At 42.1% G+C, this 25,605-nt stretch overlaps 2 protein-coding genes across 13 annotated transcripts in view; one reads left to right on the forward strand and one right to left on the reverse strand.

Moving 5' to 3' along the window:
* Positions 1-24,429, forward strand: part of MATCAP2 (microtubule associated tyrosine carboxypeptidase 2) — a 78,540-nt gene extending 54,111 nt beyond the window's left edge. For 8 of the 10 annotated variants that reach the window (XM_059885874.1, XM_003585969.6, XM_059885877.1 and 5 more), the window contains 4 exons: positions 523-655; positions 1,213-1,518; positions 19,891-19,988; positions 21,900-24,429. In XM_059885874.1, the coding sequence (XP_059741857.1) occupies positions 523-655; positions 1,213-1,518; positions 19,891-19,988; positions 21,900-22,061 (699 nt within the window). In that variant the 3' untranslated portion in view covers positions 22,062-24,429. Of the gene's footprint in view, positions 1-522; positions 656-1,212; positions 1,519-17,528; positions 17,683-19,890; positions 19,989-21,899 lie in introns of those variants that run through there. The other 2 variants (XR_009494233.1, XM_005205481.5) reach the window with 2 other exon arrangements.
* Positions 1-25,605, reverse strand: part of ANLN (anillin, actin binding protein) — a 174,811-nt gene that overhangs the window by 122,880 nt on the left and 26,326 nt on the right. The window lies entirely within an intron of this gene.

Raw genomic sequence — 25,605 nt, forward strand, 5'->3', positions numbered from 1 at the left:
GACTTGTGTTCAGTTTATTTTTCCCCTTATTACCATTTTTGTGTAGCTTGTTGGGAGTATATGAATTGGTTTAGGAAAATTATTAAGGAAGATATTTGCCACAGCGGCTTTTTTTATTAGTGGCTGGTTCCTAGTGTTCAGTCTCAAAATAAGCGTTGATCTAGCAGTGACTAGGACTCTGGCTCCTGCACCTTCCTTCGCATCATTTCATCCCAGGGACTATATTGGAGAGCAGAGCAGAGGCACAGTTCCAATTCTTTGTGTCTTCCGCATAGCTGTCTACTTTTCTTTCAATCTAGTAAAGGTTCTTGAGTTCCCCAAAGCTCAAAATTCCAAGGGTCAAAGCGATTCTGCATTTCAGCTTCTTGGTTTCTTGGTATAAACAAAAGAAAAAGGTGTTAATTTATGGGTCTGTTGTTGTCTGTGAAAACTTTCTCCCCCTGCCTTCTGTGTTTCGTCGTGTGTGTGTGTGTGTGTGTGTGTGTGTGTGTGTGTGTGTGTATTTTAACTTTTGCTTCTTAGATTGTAGTTCATCTCACTGAGGACCTGCTTTCCCGAGCTTCCATGACAGTAGTAAATGGATGTCCAACGCTGACCATCAATGTTTCCACTGCACGAGAACACTGGCTGGAAGGAATGCTGAGGCATGAAATAGGTAGGTGACCACCCTTCTCCACTTACTCAGTTGTAAACTCAAGCACCTGTTTTTTATAATGTTTTTTTTCCTTAGTAATATTTGGCAAAAAGTGATGAAATTGTTAGGTGTCACTTGAACTTAAAGTGAAGATATTAGTGTCTCATTTCAAATTAAGTTTTTTAGGGTACTGTGTAAATGGAGAGTCATTTAACTCCTCTGGATTTCAGTTCACGTTTCCCTGGTGGCTCAGACGGCAAAGCATCTGCCAGTTCACCCCCCTTCAACTGAGGGAATGACCTCTGAGATTCTTTTCAAATATCAAGTTATAATTCTTCTCTTAAAAGAAAATAAATTTCCTTAAAAGTTATACCTCTTCTAATGAGAAATACAATGCTTCTGAAGGCAGTGTCCTCAGTCAAACCCAAAGGCATTAGGGTCAGGCCATTTTCTGCTTTGTTTTCATTTGTTACATACACATCAGTTTGGTTTTAGAACTGTTGGTAGAATCTTCTCTTGGAGAAGAACTAACGTGAGCATGCATGTCTTGCGTTTCACGCGCCTTATTTCCTCCATAGGCACACATTATTTTCGAGGTATTAACAACCTTCAGCAGCCATGGAACAGTTGGACTGGCCGTAAAAAACTTGAACTAAAGCCAAATAACCCCACAGAGGAAGGACTGGCAAGTATTCACAGTGTCCTGTTTAGAAAAGACCCCTTTTTATGGAGGGCTGCCCTCCTCTACTACACTGTTTATCGTGCCAGCCAGATGTCTTTTTGTGAACTATTCAGAGATATTGGCAAGTTTGTCAAGGACCCCAATACGAGATGGGATTATTGTGTACGAGCCAAGAGGGGATGGACTGATACCTCTCAACCAGGTGAGAGTGCCTTAACTGTAGATTTTGTGATTAATGGGTAACTTGTCTATTGATTTTGGTCACATCCTGCTCTTCCCATCATTGAATCCACTCACCTTTGAAAAATTAAACTTTTGTTACTTGAGGTCAATGCTGATTTTCCCACACCACATTTTGTTAGCAGTATTTTGCTCATCTCTTAAGAAAAATTTCAAACCTACAGAAATTGGGAAATAATGATGGAATGAACACTTACTCTGGATTCACTAGTTGTTAACATTTTTCCATTTTTGCTTTCTCTCTGACTTTAAAAATAGTATTATTGAGATACATAGTTCATCCATTTTAAATACACAGTTCAGTGGTGTTTATAATGTTCATAGAGCTGTGCAGACAGTACCACTGTCTAATTCCGGAACATTTCATCACCCCAGAAGCAGCTCATCCCATTAGCAGGCATTCCCTGTTCTCTTTCCCCATTGTTCCCAGCGGTAAAAACCATTAATCTACTTTTGTTAGTTTTGCCTGTTTTGGATGTTTCATGTACATGGAATCACATGTGATGCTTTGTGGCTGGTTTCTTTCACTTAGTGTATTTTTAAAGTTCGTTCGTATCGTAGCATGTATCAGTATACCAGCCCTTTTTACTGCTGAATAATGTTCCCGTGCATGCATATGATGCATTTTATTTATTCTTTCACCAGTTAATGGGCATTTTGGTTGTTTGCACTTTTTGGCTATTATGAATAATGCTATCATGAGTATTTGTGTACAAGCTTATATTGCTAATTCTCCTGAGTGTATACTTAGGGGTGGAAATTTGGGCTTATAGGTAACTCTGTGCCCAACCTTTTGAGGAACTGCCAGTGTTTCCAAAGTGCTGCACCATTTTACAACCCCACCACAGTGGATGAGGATTTCTAGTACACCATATCCTCCAAAACACCTACTGTCTTCATGTTTTAATTACTATTATAGCCATACTAGTGGGTATAAAGTGGTTAACTCGTGGTTTATCTGCTGGCTAATGATATTCAGTATCTTTTCATGTGATTATCTGCTATTTGTGTATTTTCTTTGGAGAACTGTTTAGATCATTTGCCCATTTTTAATTGGTTTGTTTGTCTTTATTCTTGAGGTAAGAGGTTTTTTTGTATAGTATAGATACAAATCTCTTACCAAATAATGAAATATTTTCTCCTGTAGTATGTCTTTTCACTTTCTTGATGCTATTCTGACTTTGTTTTTACAGTGCCTTTTTTTTTAATGTGGGCCATTTTTTAAGTCTTTATTGAATTTGTTACAATATTGCATCTGTTTTTTTTTATGTTTTTGGAGCTTTGGCAAGAGACACATGAGTCTTAGCTACCTGCCCAAGGATTGGGCCCACACTCCTTTCATTGAAAGATGAAGTCTTAACCACTGGACAAAAAGGGAAGTCCCCTCTTTGGGACTTTTTAAAGAATTATTTATTCATTGGTTTGTTTTGGCTACACCGCTCATTCTTGTGGCTTTTCTCTAGTTGCAGCGAGTGAGGGCTCCTGTCTGGCTGTGGTGTGTGGGCTTCTCATTGCGGTGGCCTCTCGCTGTGGCACACAGGCTCTAGGCACACGGGCTTCAGGAGTTGTGGCTCATGGGCATAGTTGCTCCATGGCATGTGGGATCTTCCCGGGACCAAGGAGCGAATCCATGTTCTCTGCATTGGCTGGCAAATTCTTAACCACTGGACCACCAGAGAAGTCCTCTCTGTAAATTTTTAAAAGCAAATTGTACACTTGACATCTCATTCCTTAAGAACTTAAGCATGCCTCTCCTAAGACTAAAACATTCTCTTCTACTTAAAACAGTATCATTATCACACTTAAGAAAGTGAGTTTTAATTCAGTAGTATCAACTCTTCATATACCGTATTTAAATATTCCCAACTCTTCCAAAAGTGTCTTTTACAGGTGTTGAAAAAAAATCTAGATCTAATCACTGTTCATGCATTACTTTTGGTAGCAATGTCTCTTTAACCACTTTTAATAGGGAGACACCTTGGACATTTGTTTTTTCTTGTCATACTAATGTTTTTTTTTTCTAATTTATTTTTTAAGATATATTTTATATTGGAGTATACAGAGGAGCCTGGTGGGCTACAGTTCATTGGGGTCACAAGGAGTTGGATATAACTGAACAACTGAGCACATACACACAGTTGATTAACAGTGTTGTGTTGAACGTGTACAGTGAAGTTGTTTAGTTACACACACACACACATATATATATATATATATATTCTTTTCCAAGTGCATCACCCATTTAGGTTACTACAGAATTTTACCACAGTTCCCTTTTCTACACAGCAGCTCGTTACTGGTTATCTGTTTCAAATATGGCAGTATGGACATGTTAATCCCAAACACCCAGTTTATCCCCGTCCCCTACCGTTCTCCTCTGGTAACCAGAAGTTTGTATTCTAAGTCTGTGATTCTGTTTCTGTTTTGCAAACAGATGCAAACTTTATTTGTATCGTTTTTTTTGATGCACTATATAAGCGATATCAGATCTTTGTCTTCCTCTGTCTTCACTAAGGATGAGGATCTCCTGACCTATCCGTGTTGCTGCAAATGGCTTCTTTTTAATGGCTGGGTGATACATACCACTGTACACATGTGCCTCTGCTTTATTCATTCCTCTGTTAGTAGCATATTGGTTTCCTCCATTATTATAAATAGCACTGTGGTGAACACTGGGGTACACGTATCCTTTACCCATAGTTTCCCCAGATATACGCCCCGGAGTCGCATTGCTGGATCATGTGGTAGCTCTAGTTTTAATATTTTTGAGGCATTTCCATAATGTCCTCCATAATTTACCTTTTGCTGTACCAATTTACTTTTCTCAACATCCTCTTCAGTATTTATTGTTTATAGATTTTTTTTTTAGTTCAGTTCAGCTCTTTTATTTTTTATATACAGGAGATCGTTCTAGATCCATGTCTAGTAGGTTTTTGATCATGACCATTCACATTAGTGTGAGGTGATATCTGATTGTAGTTTTGATGTGCATTTCTCTGCTAATTAGCAATGTTGAGAATCTCTCCATGTGCCGTGTAGCCATCTGTGTGTGTTCTTTGGGGAAGTGTCTGGTAATATCTTCTGCCCATTATTAGATTGTGTTGTTTGTTTTGTTTGATATTGAACTGCGTGAACTCTTTGTATATTTTCAAGATTAATCTTTGGAAATATTTTCTCCTGTTGTGTGGGTTGTCTTTTGTTCATGGTTTCCTCAGCTGTGCAAAAGCCTTTGAGAATAATTAGATCTTATTTGTTTCTTTCAATTTTCATTTTCATTTGAAGTTGATTTATCAGTATTCTGTTAGTTCACGTGCACAGTAAAGTGATTCAGTTATACGTGTATATGTATCTCTCCTTTCCCAAATTCTTCTCGCATTTAAGTTTTTAGAGAATATTGAGCAGAGTTCACAGTGCTATAGAGCAGCTCCTTCTTGGCTATCTGTTTTCAGTATCATAATGTATTGTAAGTCTCTAACTCCCAATTTGTCCCTGCCCTCCATCTTTCCCCTTTGGTAATAACCCTCAGTTTGTTTTCTAAGTTTGTGAGTCTGTTTTTGTTTTGTAAATAATTTCATTTGTATCATTTTTTTTAGAGTCTGCATGTTAGCAATTTCAGGTGATATTCGTCTTTCCCTATTGACTGACTTCACTTAGTATGAGAATCTCCAGGTCCATTCATATTGCTGCCAACAGCATTATTTCATTCTTTTCTATGGCTGAGTATTATTCCATTTGGCATGTGTATCAGATCTTATTTACCCCTTATTCTATTGATGGAAAAATAGGTTGCTTCCATGTCAGTTACTAAACAGTGCTGAAAACACATTGGGGTGCCTGTATCTTCTGAACCGTGGGTTAGGCAGATGTGCCTAGGAGTGGGATTGCTGGAGCATGTGGTATCTCTAGTTTTAGTTCTTAAGGAACCTGCATAGTGTTCTCTATACTGGCTGTATTACATGCCCAGCAATAGGATTCAGTTTTTTCCATACCCACTCTAGCTTTTATTGTTCATAGATGTTTTGATGATAGCCGTTGTGACTGATGAGAGATGGTATCTCATTGTAGTTTTGATTTGCATTCCTCTGGTAATTAGTGATGTTGAGCATCTCCACATGCCTCTGAGTTCTGCATATGTTCTCTGGAGAAATGTCTGTTTAGGTCTTCTGCCTGTTATTTGATTGCATTGTTTGCTTTTATTGATACTGAGCTGCATGAACTCTTTGTACATTTTAATGATTAATCTCTTTTTGGTTGATCCTTTGCAAATCTTTTCTCCCATTGTGTGGGTGATCTTTCCTTTTGTTTTAGTTTCTTCAGGAGTGCAGAAATTTTCATTTTATTTAGGTCCTATTTGTTTCTTTTAATTTTTCATTTGAAGTATAGTTGATAAACAATGTTGTTAGTTTCAGATATGAAGCAAAATGGTTCCTTTATACATACGCACGTATCCATAGTTTCTCAAGTTTTTTTTTCCCAGATTATTAGAGAATATTGGCACAATCGCTGTGCTGTACAGGAGGTCCATCTTGGTTATCTGTTTTCAATAATGTAGGTTATATATGTCAATCCCAAACTCCTAATTTATCCTTGCCTTCCACCTTTACAATTCAGTAACCATATGTGGGCTTTCTAAGTCTGTGAATCACTTTCTGCTTCATGAATTATGTCACCTCTATCAATCTTACTTAGATTCTGCATGTAAGCAACTTCAGATGATAGTTCTCTTTCTCTGTTTGACTTACTTCACTTAGTATGACAATCTTCATGTCCATTCAAGTTGGTGCCAAGGGTATTATTTCATCCTTTTCAATGCCTGAATAAGATTCCTGTGGAAATATGTACAACATCTTCCTTATACCTTCTTCTGTCAGTGGATATTTAGGTTACTTCCATGTAGTGCATGGGATCATAAGAGTTGGACACGACTTAGGGACTAAACAATGAAAACTTAACGTTTGTCATTGTAAAGAGCACTACGATCAACACTTGGCTACCATTATCATTTTAGACCAGGGTTTCTGCCAGATATATGCCAAGGAGTGAGACTGATGGATCACTCAGTTCAGTTCAGTGCCCAGTCATATCCGACTCTTTGCGACCCCATGAATCGCAGCACACCAGGCCTCCCTGTCCATCACCAACTCCCAGAGTTCACTCAAACTCATGTCCATTGAGTTGGTGATGCCATCCAGCCATCTTATCCTCCATCATCCCCTTCTCCTCCTGCCTCCAATCCCTCCCAGCATCAGGGTCTTTTCCAATGAGTCAACTCTTCACATGAGGTGGCCAAAGTATTGGAGTTTCAGCTTCAGCATCAGTCCTTCCAAAGAACACACAGGACTGATCTCCTTTAGGTACCTCTATTTTTAGTATTCAGCTGTGAAAGTGCTGCACTCAATTTGACAGCAAATTTGGAAAACTCAGCAGTGGCCGCAGGACTGGAAAAGGTCAGTTTTCATTCCAATCCCAAAGAAAGGCAATGCCAAAGAATGCTCAAACTACCACACAATTGCACTCATCTCACACGCTAGTAAACTAATGCTCAAAATTCTCCAAGCTAGGCTTCAGCAGTATGCGAACCGTGAACTTCCAGATGTTCAAGCTGGTTTTAGAAAAGGCAAAGGAGCCAGAGATCAAATTGCCAACATCCTTGCTGGATCATTGAAAAAGCAAGAGAGTTCCAGAAAAACATCTATTTCTACTTTATTGACTATGCCAAAGCCTTTGACTGTGTGGATCACAATAAACTGTGGAAAATTCTGAAAGAGATGGGAAGACCAGACCACCTGACCTGCCTCTTGAGAAATCTGTATGCAGGTCAGGAAGCAACAGTTAGCACTGGACATGGAACAACAGACTGGTTCCAAATAGGAAAAGGAATACGTCAAGGGCTGTATATTGTCACCCTGTTTATTTAACTTATATGCAGAGTACATCATGAGAAATACTGGGCTGGAAGAAGCACAAGCAGGAATCAAGATTGCCTGGAGAAATATCAATAACCTCAGATATACAGATGACACCACCCTTATGGCAGAAAGTGAAGAGGAACTCAAAAGCCTCTTGATAGTGAAAGAGGAGATTGAAAAAGTTGACTTAAAGCTCAACATTCAGAAAACGAAGATCATGGCATCTGGTCCCATCACTTCATGGGAAATAGATGGGGAAACAGTGGAAACAGTGTCAGACTTTATTTTTTTGGGCTCCAAAATCACTGCAGATGGTGACTGCAGCCATGAAATTAAAAGACGCTTACTCCTTGGAAGGAAAGTTATGACCTACCTAGATAGCATATTCAAAAGCAGAGACATTACTTTGCCAACAAAGGTCCATCTAGTCAAGGCTATGGTTTTTCCAGTGGTCATGTATGGATGCGAGAGTTGGACTGGGAAGAAAGCGGAGCGCCAAAGAATTGATGCTTTTGAACTGTGGTGTTGGAGAAGACTCTTGAGAGTCCCTTGGACTGCAAGGAGATCCAACTAGTCCATTCTAAAGGAGATCAGTCCTGGGTGTTCTTTGGAAGGAATGATGCTAAAGTGGAAACTCCAGTACTTTGGTCACCTCATGCGAATAGTTGGCTCTTTGGAAAAGACACTGATGCTGGGAGGGATTGGAGGCAGGAGGAGAAGGGGACAACAGAGGATGAGATGGCTGGATGGCATCACCGACTAGATGGATGTGAGTTTGAGTGAACTCAGGGAGATAGTGATGGACAGGGAGGCCTGGCATGCTGCGATTCATGGGGTTGCAAAGAGTCAGACACGAATGAGCAACTGAACTGAACTGAACTTCCATTTGTTTCTGCAGAGTGGCTGCTTCAGGATTCCATTGCTTTTAACAGGGTAGGAGGGTTCCTTTTTCTCAGTGTCCCTCTCCAAATTTTATTCTTTGAAGACTTTATGGTGGTGGCCATTCTGAGTACTGCCAGGGGATATGTCTAGTTGTCCTTTTGATCTACAATTCTCCAATAGCAACCCAAATAGAGCATATTATCTTATGCCAGTTTTGTGTTTAAAACTGTGAGATGAACATGTGCCTCTTGAAATTGGCTACATAAGTCTGCTTTCTTATAAATTACATTTCTCAGCTACCCCAGCACATTTGTTGAGGGCAGGTATCTTTCACCACCTCCCAGTCTTTCTGACTATGATGTGCCCTTTTGTGCCTGTTTTAAAGGTGTAGTTATAAGAAACGGCCACATGGCGGCAGGCTTTATTGATGCCCAAGTCTGTGACTCAAGAAACTAGAGCCTTCTGAAACTTATTTTTCCTGGGTCATAAAAGAGAGTAGAGATACCCTGGAGAAGGGCATTGTAACCCGCTCCAGTATGCTTGCCTGGAGAATTCCAAGGACAGAGGAGCCTAGTGGGCTAGAGTCCATAAGGTCGCAAGGACTCGGACGCTACTGAGGCCACATAGAACCCAACCAGATGAGAATGCTGTGTGACACAACACACAGCCCAGCTTTCTGTGCCTAACTTCTCCTTCAGCTGTAGCGCATCCACACTGCTCCAAGAGCCCTGTGCAGGATGCTGTGGTGCATGCCTGGGGTGACTCTAAGGAAGGAGGCTAGAGATAGAGAAGCCAGCACCAGGAGACGTGGAACAGGTGACTTTTCAAAGTGTTTCCAGTCCACAGAGTCTGCCTGCCTTTGCGGCACTAGGCGCCTTTGGCTGTGGGAGTGCCTGCTGGATCTGGAGATTGTGCTCCCATCCAAAGGGAACAGGGCACTACACGTCCGAGGCAAGGTCATTTGCTGGCACAGCCTTCCCACATCCTTCAGCCCCCTGCCAGCCCTGGCTTGGGACAAAGGCCTGCTCTCACCGTGTGGATGTGTGTCTACCAGGATGCCGAGGATCCCATGGAAGAGGGCAGGCATTGTTTTTTTAATCTAAGTTTTTATTGATACTGTAGTATAAATGATTTACAGTGTCACATTGATTTTAACTGTGCACACACATAGTTCAGTATCAGAAAGATAGAGATCAACTCTTTTTAGGCTTCTTTTCCCATAGAGTTGTCGGTGTTTTTTCCATCCTGTTCCCTGTGCTATACACCAGGTCCTTTTTACTGATCTATTTCAAATGTATCAACAGGTACCTGTTAATTCCAGTGACCTAATGGAATTCCTTGCTCCTGCACCTTCTCTCTTTGGGCATCATATGGATTTTTTTTTTTTCCTTTGTGAGCCTCTTATGTATTCTCAAGCTCTTTTTTTTTTTTTTTTTCCCGCTAAATCTTAACTTTTCACCTCTAAGTGTTATCATAGAATATGTGTCTTTCTCGGACTTGTTCATATATATTCTGCAGGTCCAGCCATATGTCCCCAAATGGAATTATTCCATTGTTTTTTCAGGAGGAGTAGTATTCCTTTGTGTGTTTATACCTAAGCTTCTGTATCCTTACCTCCAGTGATAAACATTTTGGTTGCTTTTCTGTCTGGGCTGTTTTAAACTGTGCGGCAGTCAAGGGTGGGGTGTGTGTATCTTTATGCACTGTGGTTTTGTCCCTCAGTACAATTGCTCAATTGTCAGATGACCGTATTTCTTTCCCTGAGAAACCTCCATCCTGTTCTGTTGATGTCTGTTAGTAGTTTCCATTTCCTGCCACATTGTACAAGCATTCTTTTTTGTGCAGCCCCCTCTCCATCATCTATCATGTGTAGTCGTTCAGTGATGGGAATTTTGTTGACAGTCAGGGAATACACTTCTTTTGATTTGCAGTTCTCTGGTAAGGAGCAATATGGTGTGTGTTTTCCTGGGAACCTTTTTTTGTGTATAAGAGGGTGTGATGAAAATTCACCTCCTGAAATTAGCTTCTGGGAAGTCTGCCCTCCTATGAATTCCATTTCTCATACCTGCGCTGGGACATTTCTGGATGACAGGTATGCTTTCCTACCTCACAATCCTTGCATACATGGTGTACTCCTCAGATCAGATCAGATCAGTCGCTCAGTCGTGTCCGACTCTTTGCGACCCCATGAATCGCAGCACACCAGGCCTCCCTGTCCATCACCAACTCCTGGAGTTCACTCAGACTCACGTCCATCGAGTCAGTGATGCCATCCAGCCATCTCATCCTCTATCGTCCCCTTCTCCTCCTGCCCCCAATCCCTCCCAGCATCAGAGTCTTTTCCAATGAGTCAACTCTTCACATGAGGTGGCCAAAGTACTGGAGTTTCAGCTTTAGCATCATTCCTTCCAAAGAAATCCCAGGCCTGTACTCCTCGGTGCCTGTTTTATGGGTGTAGTTACGAGAATGGCCACCAAGGGCAGGCTTTCTTCAGACTCAGGCATCTAGAGTCATTCTGCAAGTTTTTTCCTCCTCCTTGGGTTGTGAATGAGAGTGGAATGTGGCAAAACACAGAGCCCAGGGCTTGTCTTTGTTTCTTTCTTCTCTCTTCTACTGCCCTGCGTGGATCCAGACCCTCAAAGATATCTGTGCATGTTGGTGTAAGCCACACTTGGGGCAACTCTAAGGAAGGAGGCTAGAGATAGGGAACCCATCAGCAAGAGGAGGAGACCGGGCGAATATTCAGAGCTCTTCCAGTCCACGGAATCCACCTGCCTTGGTGAGCACTAGGCAAAAATAGGCTGTGGGATGTGCCCGCAGGATCTGGAGATTGTGGTCCCATTCAGAGAGGACCAGGCACTACAGCTCCAAGCAAGGTCATTTGTTGGCACAGCCTTCCCATCTCCTTCAGCCCTCTGCCAGCCCTGCCTTCAGACACAAGCCTGTTCTAACCAAGTGGCTGTGTATCCACTGGGACCATGAACATCCTGTGGAAGAGGGTAGGCATGGTTTTTCTATTATTTAATTTTTAGTTTATATTGATATAGCTGACTTACAGTGTCATGTTTATTTTCGCTGTGCACCCACATGATTCAGATTCAGATAGATAAGAGAGCTACCCTTTTTAGGCTTCTTTTCCACAGATTTGTTAGGCTTTAGAGTCTGGTTCCCTGTGCTGTGCACTAGGTCTTCTTTGAGGATATATTTCAAATGTATAACTGGGAACCTGTTAATCCCAATGACCTAATGGAATTCCCTATTCCCGCACCTTCTCTTTTGGGGCACCATATGGTGTTTTTTTTTCTCCTCCGTAGTCTCTTTTGTTTTCAAAGCTGCTCTTGTCTTGATAAATCTGAATTTTTACCTCTGCTGCTGCTAAGTCACTTCAGTCGTGTCCGACTCTGTGTGCCCCACAGACAGCAGCCCACCAGGCTCCCCCATCCCTGGGATTCTCCAGGCAAGAACACTAGAGTGGGTTGCCATTTCCTTCTCCAATGCATGAAAGTGAAAAGGGAAAGTAAAGTCGCTCAGTCGTGTCTGACTCGAGCGATCCCATGGACTTCAGCCTTCCAGGCTCCTCCATCCATGGGATTTTCCAGGCAGGAGTACTGGAGTGGGGTGCCACTGCCTTCTCCGTTTTACCTCTAAGTGTTATCATACGGTATTTTTTCCTCCTCTGGTTGTGTTCACACAGTATAATGTTCTGCTGGTCCAGCCGTGTGTCCCCAGATGGCATTATTCCATTTCTTTTTTGGGAGGAGTAATAGTCCTTTGTGTGTTTGTACCTAAGCTTCTATATCCCTGCCTCTCATGATGGACATTTTTGGTGCTTTTCTGTTCTGGCTTCTGTAAACTGTGCCGCAGTCAAGAGTGTGGTGTGCGCATCTTTACACATTGGGTTTTTGTCCTTTTACTAGCCAGGGGTGCGGTTGCTCGATTATCAGGTGACTCTATATTTCTTTCCCTGAGAACCTCCATCCTGTTCTGCTGATGTCTGTTAGCAGTGTCCATTCACCGCCACATCGTAGGAGGGGCCTGTTTGTCGAGGTCCCTCTCCAGCATCAATTGTGTGTAATCGTTCAGTGATGGCCATTCTGTTGACTGCCAGGGGATCCAGGTCTTTGTCCTTTTGATTTGCAATTCTCCACTAAGGAATGATAACGTGTGTATTTTGGTGGGACAGTTTTTATGTACAAGAGGGTGTGATGAAAATTGACCTCTTGAAATTGGCTTCTGGGAGGTCTGCCCTCCTATGAATTCCTTTTCTCATCCCTTCACCGGGACATCTCTGGATGGCAGGTATGCTTTCCTGTCTCACAGTCCTTGCATGCATGGTGTACTCCTCAGTGCCTGTTTTATGGGTGTAGTTACAAGAAACCGGCCACCAGGTGGCAGGCTTTCTTCATGCCTGAGTCTGTGACTCAGGCATCCACAGTCATTATAAAGTTTGTTGTTTTTTCCCCCTGGGTTGTGATTGAGCGTGGAATGTGGCAAAACACACAACTAAGGGCTTGTGTGTGTTTCTTTCCTCTCCCTTCACCTACTGGCCCGAGTGAATGCCAAGTCCTCGAAGATGTCTGTGCAGGGCAGTGTTAACCACACTTGAGGCAACTCTAAGGAGGCTAGAGATAGGGAAGCCATCAGCAGAAGAGGAGGAGGACCAGGTGACTTTTCAAAGCTCTTCCGGTCTACAGGGTCCACCTACCTTGGTGGGCATTAGGTAGAAATAGGCTATGGGATGTGCCTGCTGGATCTGGAGATTTGGTCCCAATCAAAGAGGACCAGGCACTACAGCTCCAAGCAAGTTCATTTGCTGGCACAGCCTTCGCATCTCCTTCAGCCTCTGCCAGCCCTGCCTTCGGACACAAGCCTGTTCTGACCATGTGGATGTGTATTCACCGGGACCCCGAGGATCCCATGGAAGAGGGTAGGCTCTTTTTAAAAAAAATTTTAGCTTATACTGAAGTATAATTTACAGTGTCGTGTTTATTTTCCCTGTGCACCCACATGGTCCAGTTTCAGGTAAAGATCTACCCGTTTTAGGCTTCTTTTCCATAGATCGGTTAGGGTTTGGAGTCTGGTTCTCTGTGCTATGCAGTAGGTCCTCTTTGAGGATATATTTCAAATCTGTAACTGGGAACCTGTTAATCCCAATAACCTAATGGAATTCCCTGCTCCTGCACCTTCTCTTTTGGGGCATTTTTTTTCCTCTGTAAGTCTCTCTTGTATGGTAAAGCTGCTCTTGATAAATCTGAATTTTCACCTCAAGTGTTATCATACATTTTTTTTTTCATCTGGTTGTGTTCACACAGTATAATGTTCTGCTGGTCCAGCCATGTGTCCCCAGATGGCATTATTCCATTTCTCTTTCGGGAGTAGTAATATTCCTTTGTGTGTTTGTACCTAAACTTCTATATCCCTGCCTCTCATGATGGACATTTTGTTGCTTTTCTGTCCGGGCTGCTGTAACCGGTCCCGCAGTCAAGGGTGGGGTGCGTGGGTCTTTACACATTGCGGTTTTTTTCCCTTTACCAACTAGGAGTGCGGTTGCTCTATTATCAGGTGACTCCGTCCTGTTCTGCTGATGTCTGTTAGCAGTGTCCATTCCCCGCCACATCGTAGGAGGGGCCTGTTTGTCGACGTCCCTCTCCGGCATCAGTCGTGTGTAATCATACGGTGATGGCCATTCTGTTGACTGCCAGGGGTTACAGGTCTTTGTCCTTTTGATTTGCAATTCTCCAGTAAGGAGTGATGGGGTGTATTTTGGTGGGACAGTTTTTATGTATAAGAGGGTGTGTTCAAAATTGACCTCTTGAAATTGGCTTCTGGGAAGTCTGCCTTCCTCTGAATTCCGTTTCTCATACCTTCGCCAGGACATTTCTGGATGGCAGGTATGCTTTCCCATCTCTCAGTTCTTGCTTTCATGGTGTACTCCTCCGTGCCTGTATTAACGGTGTAGTTACAAGAAACAGCCACCAGGCAGCAGCGTTTCTTCATGCCTGAGTCACAGACTTGGGCATCCACAGTCATTATGAAAGTTTACCCCCTCCCCCTCCCCCCACCCCTGAGTTGTGAATGAGAGTGGGGTGTGGCAAAACACACAACTCAGGGCTTGTGTGTTTTACTTTCCTCTCCCTTCTCCTACTGGCCCGGGTTAATGTCAGCCCCTAGAAGATCTCTGTGCACTGTGGTGTGAGCCATCCATGGGGCAACTCTAAGGAAGGAAGCTAGAGATAGGGAAGCCATCAGCAGAAGAGGAGGAGGCCGGGTGACTTTTCAGAGCTTTTCCAGTCCACAGAATCCACCTGCCTTGGTGGGCACTAGGGAAGAATAGGCTGTGGGATGTGCCCGCTGGATCTGGAGATTTGGTCCCATTCAAAGAGGACCAGGCACTACAACTCCAAGCAAGGTCATTTGTTGGCACAGCCTTCCCGTCTCCTTCAGCCCTCTGCCAGCCCTGCCTTCGGACACAAGCCTGTTCTGACCATGTGGATGTGTATCCACCGGGACCCTGAGGATCCCGTGTAAGAGGACAGGCATTTTATTATTATTTAATTTTTAGTTTATGTTGAAGTGCAGCCAATGTACGTGTCATATTTATTTTCCCTGTGACCCACATGGTTCAGATTCAGATATTTAGAGATCTACTCCTTTTAGGCTGCTTTTCCACACATTTGTTAGGGTCTGGAGTCTGGTTCCCTGTGCTATGCACTAGGTCCTCTTTGAGGATGTATTTCAAGTCTATAACTGGGTACCTTTTAATCCCAATGACCTAATGAATTCCCTGCTCCTGCACCTTCTTTTTTGGGGCACCATATTTTTTCTTTTTCTGTGTAAGTCTCTTGTTTTGTAAAGCTGCTCTTATCTTGATAAATCTGAAGTTTCACCTCTAAATGTTATCATACTGCATTTTTTTTTCCTCTGGTTATGTTCTGCTGGTCCAGCCATGTGTCCCCAAATGGCATTATTCCATTTCTTTCTTGGGAGGAGTAATGTTCCTTTGTGTGTTTGTACCTGAGTTTCTATATCCCAGACATTTTTGTTGCTTTTCTGTCCTTGCTGCTGTAAACCGTGCCGCAGTCAAGGGTAGGGTGCGTGGGTCTTTACGCATTTCGGTTTTGTCCCTTTACCAACTTAGGAGTGCGGTTGCTCGATTATCAGGTGACTCTGTATTTCTTTCCCTAAGAAGCCTCTGTTCTGCGGATGTCTGTTAGCAGTGTCCATTCCCCGCCACATCGTAGGAGGGGCCTGTTTATCGAGGTCCCTCTCCAGCATCAATCGTGTATAATCATTTGGTGATGGCCATTCTGTTGACTGCCAGGGGATCCAGGTCTTTGTACTTTAGATTTGCAGTTCTCCCACTAAGGAGTGATACGTGTGTATTGTGGTGGGACAGTTTTTATGTATAAGAGGGTGTAATGAAAATGGACCTCTTGAAATTGGCTTCTGGGAAGTCTGCCTTCCTGTGAATTCTGTTTCTCATACCTTCGCCAGGACATTTCTGGATGGCAGGTATGCTTTCCCATCTCACAGTCCTTGCGTACATGGTGTACTCCGCAGTGCCTGTGTTAACGGTGTAATTACGAGAAACAGCCACCAGGTAGCAGGCTTTCTTCATGCCTGACTCAGGCATCCAGAGTCATTCTGCAAGTTTCCCACCCCTGGGTTGTGAACCAGAGTGGGATGTGGCAAAACACACAGCCCAGCGCTTGTGTGTGTCTCTTTCCTCTCCCTTCTCCTTTTGGCCCAGGGGAATGCCAAGCCCTCGAAGATCTCTGTGCAGGGTGCTGTGTCCATACTCTGGGCATCTTTAATGAGGGAGGCTAGAGATAGGGAAGCCAGCAGCAGAGGAGGAGGCCAGGTGCCTCTCAAAGCTCATCTGGCCCACAGAGTCTGCCTGACTTGGTGGGCATAGCCAACAGTTAGCTGTGGGATGTGCCCACTGGATCTGGAGATTGTGGTCTCATCCTAGGAGGATCTGGCACTACAGCTCCAAGCAAGGTCATTTTCTGGCACAGCCTTCGCATCTCCTTCAGCCCTGGCACACAAGCCTGCTCTGACCATGTGGATGTGTAATCACCAGACTGCAAGGAACCCCTGGACAAGGGTAGGCTTTTTAAGTTTTAGTGGATACTAAAATATAGCTTATTTACAGTGTTGTTTTATTTTTCCTGTGCACCCACATGGTTCAGTTTCAGACAGAGGTCTACTCTTTTTAGGCTTCTTTCCCCATAGTTGTTAAGATTTTGGGTCTAGTTTCCTGTGTTGTACACTGCTTACTCGCTCAGTCTTGGTCTGACCCTTTGTGACCCCATGGATTGTAGCCTGCCAGGCCCCTCTGTCCATGGGATTGTCCAGGCAAGAATACTGGAGTGGGCTGCCATGCCCTCCTCCAGGGGATCTTCCTGAACAGGCATCGAACCCAGGTCTCCCGCATTTCAGGCGGATTCTTTACCGTCTGAGCCACCAGGGAAGCCTGTGCTATACACGAGGTCCTTTCTGATGATCTATTCAAATGTATAAATGGGGACCTGTTAAACTCTAACGACCTAAGGAAATCCCGGCTCATGCTCCTTCTCTTGGGGGCACTATATGGTTTTGTTTTTTCTCTGTGAGTCTCTGCTGTGAATCCTTCAAACTGTTGGGTTTTTGTTGTTTGCTTTTTTTTTTTTTTTGCTAAATCTTAGTTTCCACCTCTAAGTATTATCATAGAATGTGTGTCTTTCTCTGATTTTGGTCGTGCAGTATAATGTTCTGCAGGTCCAGTCGTGTGGTCCCAGATGACATTATTCCATTTCTTGTTCACGAGGAATAGTATACATTTGTGTGTTTGTATCTAAGCTTCTATATCCCGTCCTCTTTTGATGGACACTTTTGTTGCTCTTCTGTCCTGGCTGCTGTAAATCGTGCGGCAGTCAAGGGTGGGGTGCATGCGTCTTTAAGCATCGTGAAGCATTGTGGTTTTGTCCCTTTACTGGCCAGGAGTGCTACTGCTCGATCATCAGGTGACTCTCTCTCTTTCCCTGAGAAACCTCCATCCTGTTCTGCAGTGTCTGTTACCAGTGTCCATTCCCTGCCACTCCAAGGATGCCCCTATCTAGCATTTATCCTGTGCAGATATTTGGTGAGATGTCCATTCTGCTACTGCTAGGGGGATACACCTTGTCATTTCGATTTGCAGTTCTCCAGTAAAGGAGCATATCGTCTGCATTTTCTGGAACACGTTGTGTCTAAGAAGGTGTGATGAAAATTGACCTCCTGATATGGCTTCTGGGAAATCTCCCCGTTACGTATTCCGTTTCTCATACCTACTCTGGGACACTTGTGGACGCCAGGTATCCTTTAACTCCTAAGTGCTTGCGAATATAGTCGACTTACATTTCACTGTATATCTACTTGTTTATTTATATTCAGATGTAAGTTTACTCCTTTTTGCTTTTTTTCTAATTTAATATGTGACTAGTAATATGCAGAATTGTTTATTTAGTTCCTGGAATTTCTGAGCTTTGTCAGATTGCTGAGCCAGCCATGTGGGTGGGTTCCTGATGGTTGGTTGGGTATGATGTCAGAGGTGAAACTCCCAGTGGGTTCACTGGTCTTTGACACGGTTGGGAGTTGGTCTGTTGTGTCCTGACGATTTTGTTGGCTCACTGGTAAGTGGGACCTGATCTGCAGTGCTGGCTAAGATGCCCAGAGTATCTCGAGCTGCTATTGTCCTGCTGGGGGCTGAGGCCCACCAGCACCAGGTATTAGGACTGGTCTCACCTGCTGCGGGCTGGGTTGAGTCCTGGTATAGGAAACTGCCATTGTCCCGGGGCTTGTATATGTCTGCCTATGGTTGGGATTTATTTCTACCTGGCTTGTTGCTTGATCCGAGATGACCCAGTATTGGTGCCTTCAGGCTGGTGAATGGGGTGGGCCTGGGACCTGGTCACAAGGCTATAAGCTGCAGGGAGAATTCCAAAACAGTGCTTCACAGCAGCAGTTCTGAAATGGTAGAACCAACTCCCCAAAGTGGCTGTCACCCGTGTCTGGATCCCCAGGGTGACCTCTGCCTTTCTGGGAGATTTTTTAGGATTGACAGTAGTTCTGACCAGGCTCCTTTCAAATTACTGCTCCTTTTCTGGCTCTCAGAGCATGTGAAATTTCGTGGGCACCTTTTCCTTTAAGAGTAGAGTCTTTCTTTTCCACAGCGTATGGATCTCTCCAGAGTAAGTCCCTCTGACCTTCAAAGCCAAACATTCTGGGGTCTTGTCTTCCCCACACAGGGCGCCTGGGCTTATTTTCCTGCTCCTTGTAAAGGGTCTCTCTCCCTGCCGTTAGTCTTCCATTTGTGGGTCTCTCACCTGTACTGCCGGAGAAGGCGATGGCACCCCACTCCAGGACTCTCGCCTGGAGGATCCATGGACAGAGGAGCCTGGTGGGCTGCAGTCCATGGGGTCGCTAAGAGTCAGACACGACTGAGCGACTTCACTTTCACTTTCATGCACTGGAAAAGGAAATGGCAACCCACTCCAGTGTTCTTGCCTGGAGAATCCCAGGGACCGGGGGAGCCTGGCGGGCTGCCGTCTGTGGGGTCGCACAGAGTCGGACATGACTGAAGTGACTCAGCAGCAGCAGCACCTGTACTTCGATTTCTCCCCTCCTGCCCACCTAACTGTGGTTCCTCCTTTGTATCTTTTGTTGTAGAAATATTTTCTGGTCGGTTTTGGTCTTTCTCATTGATACTTGGTCTGTAAATTGTATAATTTTGGTATGCCTCTGAGAGGTGTGCTTAGGGTATTCCTAGTCCAGCATCTTGGGAACTCTTGAACAATAATTTCTTAATATATGATTCTCCATTTGGTAGAATTCTAGTTCCGTCTAGTCCATTTAAACCTAGAGCAAAATTTTTAAAAATTTATACAAGTTATGTCATAATGGGAGAAAGGTTTTCTTTGTAAGTAGAACACCATTTTTTATCTAGGCTCAGATCTCATTCCTGATTTTTATATTACAATTTCATATTCTTTACAAATTCAGTTCTAGTTTTTTGTTTCATTGAGCGTAGGAGTAGTATCAAAATCATCGACTGTTAAAGGGTACTATTAAAAAAAAAAAGAGGGGGATTTCTGAAATCCCATGTCTCCAGAGTATCTCCTTGAGACTTAGCTGTTCTACAGCTTGCCTTCCCCAGCCTTCCTCACCCAGATGCCTTCAGTGTATCATGGGAGTTAAGTTTATGATCAGATGGTGGGCGGGATAATTATGAATCATGTATTTTAAATCACTAGTGTTTCTTTAGGGGAAAATACTGTTTCGATGATGGGGAGCCAGGAAAAGGAATTCCTAAAGGGAAGCTGTTTGACTTAACTCACTCGTGGTGGTTCTCCAGACCTTGCACCTTACACTTTATGTTACGGTGATAGTTAAATTTCTGATTTTGCTCCACCCCTTTTTTTGTTATACACAGGACTGATTCCTCTAGTAAAGTGAATGGGCTGGTATCTAGTTACTTAGCTTCTTTAAACATCAGAAAGTAAACACTATTTTGGTTCCTCCAGGGTGTTTCAGTAAAGACCAGGTATACTTGGATGGTATCCTGCAAATCCTCCGCTATAGAGAGACCATTGACTTCCATCTTCTGACCACCCTGGGGAAGGTGAGTGAGACCAACGGCACACAATTCCCGGACACACCAGGTCAGCATTTCCTCCAGCTCATTTCATGATTAAATAGGTCTCAAGCTGAAACTCTTTAGCAATAAAATCATATTCCTTATGTGATAATAAGAGGGAAGAAATGGGGTTCTGTCACAGAACCAAGTTACAATATTTCTTTGTGGACAGTAAGAAAAGGAAACTTGGAATCATTAATTTTTATATGCATTTTTTTCTAAAATAAAGTGAGCTGCAGGTATAACTCTACTCATCTTTATGCATTAGCATGATCTCCCAAGAACAAGGATATTCTGACATGACCATATGATTTTCTAAAGAAATTTATCATTGATTCCATACAATGCCTGAAAAAACAGTCCACTTCATATTCTCCAGATCATCTCTAAAATGTCCCTTGTAGCTTTTTCATGACCCTAAATCCAGTCAAGATTTATGTCTTGCATTTAGTTGTTCTCTTTAAACTCTTAATTTATAAAGTCCCTCTCACCCTAGTCTTTCTTTTTTACGACATGTTTAAGAATTCAGGACAATTTCCTTGAGAATTCCTAGAATCTGGACTGTTTTCTTATAATTAGCTTCAGGTTAAACATTTTTGCCAAGAAATACTGCTTAAATGAGTCATGTATCTCTCAGTGTGTCACATTAGACACCATGTATTACTGTCCCATTACTAGTGGTACTGTGTTTAATCACCCGGGTAAGTTAGTTACTGCCAGATCTCTCCATTGTAAAGGTACCTTTACACCACTGCATTAATAAGTAATCTGTGGGATGGAATCTTTAAATGTACTATTCTCTAACCTTTCTAGAAATGGTTTTAACATCTCCTGATGATTTTTGCCCAAATCAGTTACTACACTGGTAGTAGCAAAATAGAGATCTTTGCATTCTGTTACATTTCACTCCTCCCTTTTATTCAGCTCTTCCAGTGACTGCTCCTAGGTTTTTAAAAACATGTCTACATGTTTCCCAGCAAAGTAAAGTATTCCGGGCTCACCTTAGATATTTCTTCAAGGAAGTCTTGATTCCTCTTAGTGGGAAATGGTATTTAGAAAACAAGATCTCAGCAAAAGGTGTGTGCATCACTTCTGGGGTGCTGATACTTCTAGACCTTTTCAGTGAGCAAATTGTATATTTGTTTTAAATCATAAGGACATTCTAATTCAAATCAGACACCACACGGTGCTTTTACAACCCTTACCATTCCATGTGTGTATCTTCTTTTTCTTAAAATGAGCACCTTATTTCCCAGCATTAGCCTCATTAAACTCAGAATGGTTTAAGATAAAACTACATCAGTATCAACACCAAACCTATTTCCTATCACCTACTACACTTAGTGACATAAATATTCAATAAAATAATTGAGTGTTGATCAGAAGACAATAGTACGTAAAACCAACTGTGTTTTGTTTGGAATTTTGCATTGCACAGGTAATTTATAGAACTTAAAATTTTTACCCCTCAGCTTAATATAGTACCTGTGAAAGACTGGCTTCTTCCTCAAATGAATGAAAGAGATGTGAAATTTTTTAAAATACTTAAAAATTTCAAAGCAAGAAAATTTAACAAAACACAAATTGTATTTCTCAATACAAAAAGGAATTTAATATACAATTGTGCTGATTTTCCTAATACATTAGTACAGCATTTACATTCTATTTTCTCAGTTCTTTTAGATTTAGGCAGGAGATTTGTTTAGTTGTTTAATTTCTAGAAAGACTTTTCAAAATGGTGATGGTATGCATCTCACACAGTAAAGTTTTATTTTCCAGGTATTAATTTAAAACCAGTTTACCTACTTCAAACTTCACTAAGACCAAGGGAAGAAATTGCCCTTCAAAATTTAACTGGTAGTTACATTTAAAAATTAACCCATCTTCTTTTTTCAGGTCTCTTATGAAGATGTGGATCGCTTAAAAGGATTGGCAGTTACTGAAAACATGAGGGTTCCTCACTTTTTGCAGGACCATAGCCGATACATGGAGCACTTAGAGAAGATCATGGAAGTCAATGAACTGACTGACAGGGAACTGAAAGACCTTATATGTTAGCTATGTTCGCAAGAATACTATTTAAGTTATACCTCCATGTATATTACCAGTTAGGTGCAGTTGGCACCAGCAGATTTATAAAAGAAGAATGGCTGTTTACATGAGTTTTCTGAAGAATGATCTGCAGTATTCAGCTAAATATTTAAGTTGAGAACAAATGTTAAACTGTTTCCCTAAAATGTTTCTGTAGGCTCCAGGGGAAAGTTACTCCTGTTCTTATCTGGATCTCAGAGTCAGCTGGAAATACTGCTGATGAGTGTCTTTGAGGATCCTGGTCCAGCGGCGTGATCAGCTTCTTCCTGAGCCATAAGCGCTGGTCGTAGTGCCCCTGCCTGAGCACCAAGACCATCTCTGCCTGGAGACTGAATTCCGTGTTGTTCAAACTCCAGGGGTCTGTCTTATTTAATAAATAATGGTAATTATTCTTCTTTGAAAAATCAGTCTGTATTGTATCCCCAAAAGCTAGAAAATAAGAAATTTAAGACTTATTTTCGTATATGTTAAGTAATGTGAAAGAGAAGGGAAAAGCAATTTTTAAAGTTATTAGTTCATTTTTGTCCAGTTATCCTTTAGCTAAACTTGGTTTTCATTTGCTGAAATATATCATACCTCTTCATAATTTTAACCAAGTTTTAGGGTCTTTTCTCCCCATTCCTCTTTATTCCTTTATGTAAATGAAAATACAAGTCTCAGAGAGGTTTTTCTACCTAAATAGTTGGGCAAGAGAGAAGCCACTTCCTTTTTTTTTTTTTAATTAAATGGAGCAAGGAGCTGGATGTTGACTGGGTAGCATCTACAGCAAGCTTAACTATACTCTGAGAAACAGAATTTCTGGGCGTTGCTAGTTGATAAACTGGCTCTGTGATAATCAAAATCTTTGGCTTGATGAAGTAAAAAAATGATATAATTTGAATTTCAAAAATGAGTTCTGTTTCACTACACTTATACCTAGCTTTGTAATTTATCAATTTCAATATATATTTGTGTGTATTATATATACACACACACACATACTTGGGCTCAAGTGGTTTTTCAAACAGCTTTTTTAGTAATCAGAAAGGACACTGCTGTAAATACCCCATTCAAAATTGCTGTTGTAATTTCTACCCAAAGTGTGCGAGTGTGTCTTTACCTCAATTCAGGCTTAACTATGGTGCTAACACTGGTAGATATACTCTGCAAAGCCTGGTTCACATTCATACTAGGAAAGGATTTTAGAAACTCTTTTGCAGACTAGGTTATGTGATTTTTCTCTTTCACATATCTCGAAGGGCTTGCCTCAAAGAATGATATATTTCAAACTGGCACCTGGCAGTTCTTGCAAAGCCACACATTTCGCCTAATTGAGCAGGCCAGGCCCTTTGGAGCACTGAAGGTGCCCATACGTGTGTCATGCTGGCTGGAGTGTGCCCTGCACTGTGCAGGGCTGGAGGCACAGTGCACCGATACTAACCAGACACCAGACCACCACTCTTGTCCCTTCAGGCATTATTTACCTGTAGCAGAGTCACCCAGTTTCAGCTTTTGTGTAATGTTTTCTGACTTCATCTTCAAACTTATCAAAGGTAATTGCGAAAACAATGTTTTATTAACTGAAATTGAAACACACACAGAAATGGCAATATTGATGTCCTGTGACTTAAGCCTAACTGCTTATACATTCAACATTTGTAGGCAATAACACTGCTAATCCTATGGTTTAAATATAAAGGAAAGCCATAGCAGCCTTAATTTCCTATTGGTAGGATTGTTTGTAGTGTTTTCAGTCCCTGCATTTTAAAATGGATAGATATATGATCTGAAAAAGGAAAACCTTTCTTGCCTTACTGCTTTGGTATAGAGACAAAAACCATGAGCACTGTCTGGACAAAAAGAAAAAAAAGACCTTAAATTACACTGATTAAGATATTTCAAAAGTTAGCACTGAACCAAAAGTAGTTTAAGATTAGCAGAAATACTTAAAGAGCCCTAAGCTTTAAAAGTTGAGATTGAAGATTTAATGTTTATTCTCTTTCTCAAAATAGCACTAAAGTCAGTTTTGTTCTCCCAAAATAAAAGTTTTTAGAAATAGAAAATTGTAGCAGCGGTACTTAGAATAGTTGAAGGTCATACTAGTTTTTTGCTATAGGCTACTGATTAGGATTTCATCAATTTTGTCCACTGTAATTCTAACATAGCTGTGTCAAAGTCTGATAAACTGTTCCGTTTTCACAGATTTGAAGTAAAATTGTTTGCAAACATAAATCCATAGTCATCTTTATATTTTCACCTTTGTAAAAGTGTTTAAAGTATGTATCATTTGTTTTATATCTGAACATTTTGTGTCTAGCTGCAATAGAAATAAATAGCACTGAGATTCTCAAATGAACTATGTCGATATATATGCGTGCAAACTTCTGTTCTTTTATTTTTATTGTGGTATTTCTGGGTATTTATTGTGGTAAGTATTTCAGTACCATCAGTAACATGTCTTCTAGTATTCTTATTTATAGAGAAATACTACATTTGCCACACTCTACCTTTCCTCTGATTAGCTCAGTGTATCTCCCCATGGGGCATAGGAAAAAGGAGGGAAGGAAAAAGTCTGTCTTAATTTACTACTGTTTGTTTAGTTATGCATAACCTCCTGAGGAGCAGGCTCCGTGCTGTGTATTAGAGGTCCTCCGATGAGAAAAACAAGAAACGTTCACACTCCGGTGAGGAAGAGCCACAGACCCAGGTTACAGCAGTGCCAGTGCCGTACCCAAAAGCATTCCCAGAAGAATGAAAACCAGAGTGAACAGGTCTGCTCATGTATTTGAAGCATAGAGAGAAAGATCACTTGCAAAGTAGTAAGTATTCACAACATTTTATTACCACTCTTTGCAAGGCTTGTTTAGAGCCTGAACAGCTTTGGCCTAGGGGCTAAAGAATACAGCTGTTTGGGTCATCAGAGGCCCTGAGGCGATCCCCTGAGCAGGTGCCCAAGGGAGTCAACACATTGGCCCTGTCAGTTGGCTATAATTTCATTTTTGTTCATTCTGATTACAGTGGCTAAAGAAATTGATATCTTGAAACTGCCAGGATAAGAAATACCAATGTTTGTTAGCTAGCTTTAACAATATGTGGAATCTCAAGTACTTAGAAAGCATATGGAGAGGAAGTGAGAGGGCAGCCATCTCTAAGCCAAAGAGAGAGGCCCAGAACAGATCCTTCCCCTGTGGTCCTCAGGAAACACCAAACTTTCCAACACCTCGATCTTGAACTTCTAGCCTTCAACTGTGCCTGAAGAACAAGGACAAAGCTAAGAGAAAGCTAAAATCTGACCACTGAGAAGAGACTACTGAAAACTAATTTCTTCTAGCTGCCTTCACAAAAGACAAGCAACTTCAGAAGTGGCATCAACCTGGCTGAGTAAGTTTTCCCTCGTTTGTGCCACCCACCCCAAACAATTTGGCATCCATCTACAGACACAGCTGACTTCGTGAGAGCTTTGGGATCCAACACCATACGCCAGCAACCTGGCAGGAATCTCTCCTGCCCATGCATTGGCTAATAGGCATGC

The sequence above is a fragment of the Bos taurus genome, chromosome 4 (assembly GCF_002263795.3).
Source record: "Bos taurus isolate L1 Dominette 01449 registration number 42190680 breed Hereford chromosome 4, ARS-UCD2.0, whole genome shotgun sequence".
NCBI classification, from domain to species: Eukaryota; Metazoa; Chordata; class Mammalia; order Artiodactyla; family Bovidae; genus Bos; species Bos taurus.